The sequence below is a fragment of the Lipotes vexillifer genome, unplaced genomic scaffold (assembly GCF_000442215.2).
Source record: "Lipotes vexillifer unplaced genomic scaffold, Lipotes_vexillifer_v1.1 scaffold532, whole genome shotgun sequence".
NCBI lineage: Eukaryota > Metazoa > Chordata > Mammalia > Artiodactyla > Lipotidae > Lipotes > Lipotes vexillifer.
In genome coordinates, this window is record NW_006798027.1 from 233,108 (window position 1) to 241,096 (window position 7,989).

The following is a 7,989-nucleotide window of genomic DNA, read 5'->3' on the forward strand; positions in this document are numbered from 1 at the left end:
GGGGGGGGGGCGGTTACTCCGTACAAAAGCTTGATGGGGAAGCTAAGAAAAGCCAGTGAGGCTAGTTGCTGGAAGGGCTATTGTACTAGGAAAAGTCTAAACATGAGAGAGAGATGACCATGTTTACAGACAGAGATAAAAGATGTGGCAGGGACAACTGACCAAGAGGTCCTGAGGGTATGAGAGAAGATGGACACCAAGACACAAAACTGCTCTTTGAACAGGGAGGAGGACAATCCTTCAATAACCGGAAAAGAGGGATGGTAAAGGAAGCTAAGTCCAACTGGAGAGAGCAAGAAAAGAGCCTATGTAACCAACCATCCAGACCCTGCAGTTTCTTTTGTTCGTCACAAAAATTTATGAGCTTGTCTGAGTCTCATTACAAAGAAAAAGACATGCTTTAGCAAAACTGAAAATCTTTCCCCAAGTCAACCAGGTTAACAGGGCACTAGTACTCAAGTCAGGATCCCAGCCTGGCTCTCCTCTTCCTTCTGCATCAAGGCAGCCTGAAAAACAAGAGAGGAGGAGAGGAGAGACCAGGTCAGGGAACTGCTCTGTGCCAACTCGGAAGCTGTGGGGGGAGCCTCTTCCAAGGGCAGGGGAGTACTGTTCTCAGCTTCATCTGACACATTCAGAAATGTTAGCATTAAGAGAGCCTCCCAAACTCAGGCAGGGCAATATGAGCAGGAAAAGCAGCAGGATGGTGGAGCTGGAGTAAGCTTCTGACCGGCAGAGACAAATTCAGCCTCTTCAAGTCCAAAAATCCAAAGGAAGTTTGAGTTTCATTTTAAAATTCCTGTATTTAATCAGCAATACCTCACTATTTATTCCGTGGAGAGGTGTGTAGGGGATTTGGATACAGGAAAATACCCTCTCATCCAGAGCTCACTATTCAGCTTGGGAGATACAACCACCCATTGAGACCCAAAGACCAGGGCTTCCCTGGTGCCACCGTGGTTAAGAATCCGCCTGCCAATGCAGGGGACACAGATTCGAGCCCTGGTCCAAGAAGATCCCACATGCCGCGGAGCAACTAAGCCAGTGCGCCACAACTACTGAGTCTGCACTTTAGAGCCTAGAGCCCGTGCTCCGCAACAAGAGAAGCCACCGCAATGAGAAGAAGCCCACACTCCGCAAGGAAGAATAGCCCCTACTTGCCACAACTACAGAAAGCCCATGCACAGCAACAAAGACCCAACACAGACAAAAAAAAAGACCCAAGGACCGCGGGTCTGAGGAATGTGTCTGGGAACAATAAGACCATTACATTACTATGACACAGCTCCACACAGAGCAGTAGGTGCTGAATAGGCAGGAATAACTAAGGAGGAAGGTAGGAAAAGCAGACTGAAAATATTCATCCAAGGGAGACCTGAACTAGTGGTAGCAATGTGAATGGAGAACGGATAAAAGGATACACAGGGGTTAAGGGAGACAAGAGTTAGATCACATCAAGGCTTTATCGTTACAGAAACTTGGGAGAGGTTTCCGAACAAAAGCTACAAGTACGTATTTACCTAGCATCCATCTGTACTGGGGCCTTCAGGGTTAAAAAAAAATTAAAACAAAAAAACACCCAAACACAGTTCTTTCCCCCAAGAGGACACTAGACCCTAGTCAGAAAAAAACTGACTAGTAAATTGGGTGGAAGGGATAGAATTAGATTAGCCCCAGAAGATGAGGAAAAGGAAGAAATTGGTAGTTTTGAGATCTTCTAGGTTTAATATGCCTCAGATAGACACATTCATTCAGTAAGCTAATCAGAACTATAGTTCTTGAGAACAATCAGGGCAAAAAGAGCTCAACCTAAAACCTGACCTGGTGCTATAGGAACACACAGGCCCTCTGTAAAAGAGAACAAATATGAGCCAACAGAATGAGCCACAAGGAATGTGGCATCCACGGGGAGGAGGAGGAAGCCTGTGAGTGCCAGGACAAGAAAAGACCAGAGAAAAGAAGAAAAACTAGGAAACCAGAGTCTTATGAACCAAGTGGAAATTTTAAGTAAAATGAAAGATAATGAGAGATCAATATAAAAGAACAAGGTGCATGAATTCCAGAAATAACACTAGTCTGGAAATAAAGACCTGGGTTCCAGTTTTGGCTCTATCATCCTCTCACTGTATAAATAACCATTTTTCGTGCTAAGCTTAATTCTCCTCATCCGTGAACATACTGAGACACTATAATCCAGGCTTGGTGTCAACTCCAAGTTATACCTGGGAGGCAGACAGGTCTCCAACACCACCTGAGCTTCAAAACAATTCCAAAATTACAGCTTAAAAAAGTCTCAGGAGAAAGGGCAGACTCAGGAGACAGATGGTGTCAGAGCCTGAAGCACAAAGCCAGAATGCAGAGAGCACAGGTGTTAAGTAGTAAGAGATTAAGTGTTCTGTCAAAAGACACAAAGAGACCCAACCTGCCCTTCAAGGTAAATGCTTTCCTTCAACAAGAGGAGAGCTACTCCCACACCTTTATCAAAGAAAACTTCAGGCCATGGGCGCTAAACCTGTCAGGATGGTAGTTTGTCAGCATATTATGCTGGCCAAGAATAAAGAAACCAGTCACACTATTACAGTCAAGTTACTCCCAGAATCAGCAGCTACACGCAACTGTGACCCATTTTTAGCACACATATCAATCTTTAGACCTGCCCTCTGGGAATTCTCCAATTACCTCAAGGAAAGTCATCACAAAATGCCTTAAAAATCAAAAGGGTACTCTAACCATACAGGAATATATAAAAGTGAAGTAGAATTCAAAGGCTATCCATGCCTAAGTGTTCTTCTGCACCGCTGAAAGCAAAGCTCAACCCTATTTAATCAGGAATATTTCCCCCACACCTGTGTTACTTAAAAACACATTATATATTGAGTAGACAAAATAGTTCCTAACAGGAGTCTTTTTAAATCCCAGTAACAAAACTCTGAAAATTTTGTCTACAATGTAAATTTAGCACTCTCAAATTTGGATACTGACTTCTTATGCAAAGTCAGGTAATTTCCCTATGAAAAATATGAAATATTATACATATTATTTTTTTAAGAGTTTATTTATTTATTTATTTTTGCTGTGTTTGATCTTCGTTTCTGTGCGAGGGCTTTCTCTAGTTGCGGCGAGCGGGGGCCACTCTTCATCGCGGTGCACGGCCCTCTCACTATCGTGGCCTCTCTTGTTGTGGAGCACAGGCTCCAGACACGCAGGCTCACTAGTTGTGGCTCACGGGCCTAGTTGCTCCGCGGCACGTGGGATCCTCCCAGACCAGGGCTCGAACCCGTGTCCCCTGCGTTAGCAGGCAGATTCTCAACCACTGCGCCACCAGGGAAGCCCCATATTATGTATTTTTTAGTTCAATCTTTTCAGCCAGTTTACTGTAACTGAAAAATGCCTTGTTTTGGGCGGTCCTATCTTGAACATAAAAACTTTCAACACCTGGAATCTGTGTGCTTCCAGAAGACGACAAGCTCTCATACACAGGTATAACTAAAATCAGGCTCCAACAATGGCAGGAAAGAAAAAGGGCATTTTCAAAGCTGCAGTATGTAGGGCAAAGGAGGCGGGGTCAGCAGTATCCAAATACTGAAAGGGTGCAAGCAATGCGCCTTGGTTTTAACTCAAACAACAGAAAGAAGCAAAAATTCTTCATGTAACTTCCTCCACTCCAACCTCTTAAGTCCAACCCTCTTCCTATTCCTCATCCCATACCCCCAGACTTTCTGGCAAGTTCTCCCCAGAGTCAGTACAGCTTAGATACTGCCTAGGAAAAGCAGATTTGCAGAACAGGATGGGATTAGAAGAGCTCTTCCATATGAGAGAAAATAATTTGCTATTTGAGCCCGTGATTCTTTTACTGCCTCCACTACCAGCTACTGAAGACAGCAGCCTAAACACTAATATCTGGGTTTGGTATGCATTTCTATCCCAAACTTCAAGCCAGAAGTACTACCCACTAATTAATCTGCCCTTTAAACAAACACCTCACAATTCTCGGAAACATTTAGCTGAAAACAATGAATGAAAAACTTTGCACAGATATTACCTAGCATATAAACACTAAAATACGAGCAGAGAGCTACTTTAGTCATCTCACGATTCCCCTTCACCAAATTCACAAACACTGAACTCGCAGCTGAGACCCTGGCCTATAAAGGTAGCTAAAGCAGCAGCTGGGGACAAGTAACATTTTAAAGTTTCCATCTTTCCAAAAACTTCCCAGACCACAGGTAAAAAAAAGTTTTCTGGTGTGTTTGTGAGTCTGCATTCTCACTGAAATATTCCTTTGACAACATCTCAGAATATGCTCTTCACTTCCTTATGCTTTAAAATCTTTGGGAATAAGATACAGAAACAAAGGTACATATCCCTTTACATCTGCTAGCTTGGATTATACACTAAGATTCTAAGTGTTGCCCAGAATGAAACCCCAGCTCCTTAGTCCTGGTGCAGGGCTCTTTTATGCCCTGGGAGCTTATCCCAGATTTTACCACATACTGCTAAAACCCTTAGTAATTCTGCCTGGAAATCTAAAAGACAGAATTATGGAAATTTTAGCTAAGAGAAAAAAGGTGAGATTTAATAAGCCCCATTGTACTTTCACAGGTCTTACAAAACCATAATTTCAAATATGCCTAGTCTCAGAAGGAAAATGTTGCTGAAATTTAACTGTCCTGAAAGAGGACAGTCTTTTGTGCAGAGGTTTGGGAGGGTCGCCCCCACAGTGGGAGGAGCCTGACTTCTCCAGACCTCTGGCTCTCTCAGAATCAGCTAACTGCTCTGACACACATTATGGAATGATAGACACAGCACATTCCTCCTGACATCAACACTGCTGTGCTAACGCTCAGAAGACCCACACTGACTTCCACAGCAACCAGAGATTCCCTCCAATGCAGTTAAGGCTCACTTTGCCTATGAATGTGACCAGCCCATAGACCACTGCATTTCTATACAATGCACACCACCAATAACCCCTTGACCCATCTGACATACGGGAATACACATAATACCATAGGTTCAGCTATGGCACCAGAAAGACCTAGGTTCACACACTGTTTTTATCACTTGATAGCCTCCTGACTTGATTTCTAAGCCTGTTTCATCATCTGCAAAATAGGGAGGAAATCTAAAAGGGATGTTTTAAGACAAAGACCCCAAGCTAGCCCTCAGGTTGAATCCAATCTTCAGGGACTTTGAACCATCCAGTGTTTTCAATTTTTTAATTGCTACATGTAAAAAAATAGAGATTGGCAGCTTAACTAGGAAAGAAGTCAAAGATACATGAACTCTGGGCCCACACTTCTGCATGGCCAAGAACCAGCTACTGGCTCTCCTTTAAGCAAATTCTGTAGTTCAGTAGGCACTACTCTACTTTCTTTCCATTTACTCATTTATGTTACCTCAGGCCCCTGTAGGGATTTGGGTTTGTAACCCACTTTAAGGATTAAAAAAATAAATAAATTGCTTGGTCACCCCTGAAAAAACTTACAAAGACAGCTATTATCATTAGCCTCTTAACAAGTTGGGTGTTGAACGTGGAGTCGCACTACTTTTATCACCTTCCTCCACTTACTGACTCAGAGACACTGGTACTGGTACCACAGGAAAGAAAGACAAGACCACAGAAACATTCCTGCACCAAGTGCCTAAGGCTCAATCCAAACTGCTCATGTTTCCATGGTCACTCGCCACACGCATTCGCTCTCCAACCTCCTGCCGGCTGTACAGGCCGGCACAGTTCCCTTTCCCCACAGGGGAGCCTGGGCCAGCGGGATGTTTATAAGACAACCCTCGGGAGGCGGGATGGCAAGTATTTCTATACTGTAAAGACTGACTTTATATAGGGTAGTCAACTTCCTAATCCTAGTTCTATAAACCGAGCACGTACTGCCAAACCACTCCTCAAGTTTAAATTACATCACTGTGGCAAAAGCCAAACTCTGCAGCAACGGGCTCTGGGAATACAGTGCAGCTCAAAGCGAGCTCAACGAGGACGCTCCAACACCCGCGGTCAGCCCTGAACTCTACTCTCCTGAGGGGCTCCAACAGCCCTGAGCTCCACGGAGCTCCAGAAGCAGAACTCCCTTCCACTTCCCTTCTACCTAAGATAAAAACCAATCAACCAACCAGAAAAACCACCACCAGCCTGAAGTTTCCAAGGTTTCCTTCCGCCTGTATACGATTTATTTTTGTTTTTAACCCAGCCTGTGTCCCTAAGCTCAAACAGAACCTGAGCCTACGGGTGCAAACTATTCTCAGGAGACACACACTTCCAGCTGGCACATGTCAGCACCGTCACCTGAGGGGTAGACCAGAGGCAGGCGGTACACCTGTGGATACCAGCGAACCCCCTCGCCGCTCGCCCAGCAGTTTACTCAGGTGCCAGCGAGAGAGCAAGGCAGCAGATCGGTAGCCAGGGAGACCAAAGGAGGCAGTTGCCAACGAAATGCAGCGCTAAGCAGAGCCGGGCCTGCGGGGTGGGGTGGGGGAGGGGGGTCACAGCCGGCACCCCCGGCTCCGAGCGCTGTCGTGGAGTCTCCGTGCTACCCACTTGCTTCGCGAGCGCAATCCTCGCGCAGGACCGCTTGCACTGTGCAAAATGCCACCAAAAAATAACCCATGCACGCGAGGACGTGCTCCAGAGCGCAAGTATCCGCTCGGGCTTTCTCAGTCCTGTGGCCGGCGCTGGGCCACTTACAAGGACCCTGGCCTGCCCGGGTCCTCTGGGAATGACGCAAAAAAGTCAGGGTCGACTTGACTGCAAACACCACCCACGCGAAGAAAAAAACCGGGGAATGACGCCAAGTGGGACAACCAAAGGTGAGTAACCTTTTCTTGGTCTGAGTACCGCCCCTCCCCGCCCCGGGGGCTCAGGGCAGGCACAGGCCTTTCTAACCTGCGGGCTGACCAAGCGAAGCAACCAGGCTGTGCTCCCAGCCACTGCTCCACCAAACCCGAGACCAGCGCTGGGCCCGCGCCAACACCCACCCGAGTCTGGGAACCTAGTCCGGTCTTGGGCTGAGAGAATGACAAAGCCAAGCCCACACGCACGCTTCTCCGCTGTCAGAGAACTCGGGGTGGGGAAAACCGAAGCTAGCGCGGCTTAGGTCAGCTCCACGCCTGGGGCACCTCCGCGGCCTGCAGGACCCCCGCCCACGCCCCCAGGACCTACCTCTGAGCCGCGGGGCTCCCCAGCGCAAAGCCGCTTTGCACGTGCCGGCCACCCTCCAGCGCCCGACCCTACCTAGCCAACCCCGCCCCAGAACTCCAGTTCCTGCGCCTAACGAACGTGTGAAGCCACGTGACCTCACGGGCCAAAGAAGCGCGCGCGGACGGCACGAGGGACCTAATCCCTCCGCCTTAAAGGAGACGCGCCCACTGCCGTCGTGGCACTCTCCCTTGACCCGAGGCCCAGCGCAAGGGTCTACGCCGCCAGCAGCCCCGCCCCACCCCGGCCGCCCTTCTCCGCTGCCCACTGGGTACGAACGAGATTCGCGGGGGTCGCTGCGAGGCGTGTGAGCTCCCAGCGCCGGTGGCTTAGACTCTCACGTGCGACGGCTGCGGGAGAAGGAAATGTTCCGGGCGTGGGGGCGCCCTTCCGTCCGGTCAGCTCCCGTCTGGACAGACACTCGAGGCCAACGGGCGTCTGCAACGCAGCTCGGAGGCCCCACCGGCCGCCCCCGGAGGGCCGCGGCGCCTTTAAGCCCAAAGGCCCTGAGTCACGAGGAGGCTCCCTACCCCCCCCCTTCGCCACACACCCCTCCACGAGGCCCCACGCTCGCGGGCACGTGACCCGCGCCCCGCCCGGGACTTGCGCGCAAGGGTGGGGGCGGGAAAGGAGGGTACCGCGGACCGGCCGAGGTTGCGCGCGGACCGTTAGCTGCCGCGGCGCGGACCGCGGCCCCGCCCAGCCCCGCCCGGGCGGGCGGCGAGCAGCTCTTACCAGCGGGAACGCCATGGGGCTGGCGTGGCCCAGCGGGGCGGACGGACCGG

At 49.2% G+C, this 7,989-nt stretch overlaps 1 protein-coding gene across 2 annotated transcripts in view; it reads right to left on the bottom strand.

The window, feature by feature from the left end:
• The window catches only part of CPEB1 (cytoplasmic polyadenylation element binding protein 1), a 96,425-nt gene extending 88,442 nt beyond the window's left edge, over positions 1-7,983 (bottom strand). The window contains exon 1 of one of the 2 annotated variants that reach the window (XM_007470048.1): positions 7,940-7,954. In XM_007470048.1, coding sequence (XP_007470110.1) covers positions 7,940-7,954 — 15 coding nt within the window. Of the gene's footprint in view, positions 1-7,939 lie in introns of both variants that reach the window. The other variant, XM_007470049.1, reaches the window with a different exon arrangement.
• Positions 7,984-7,989: the final 6 nt, after the last annotated feature.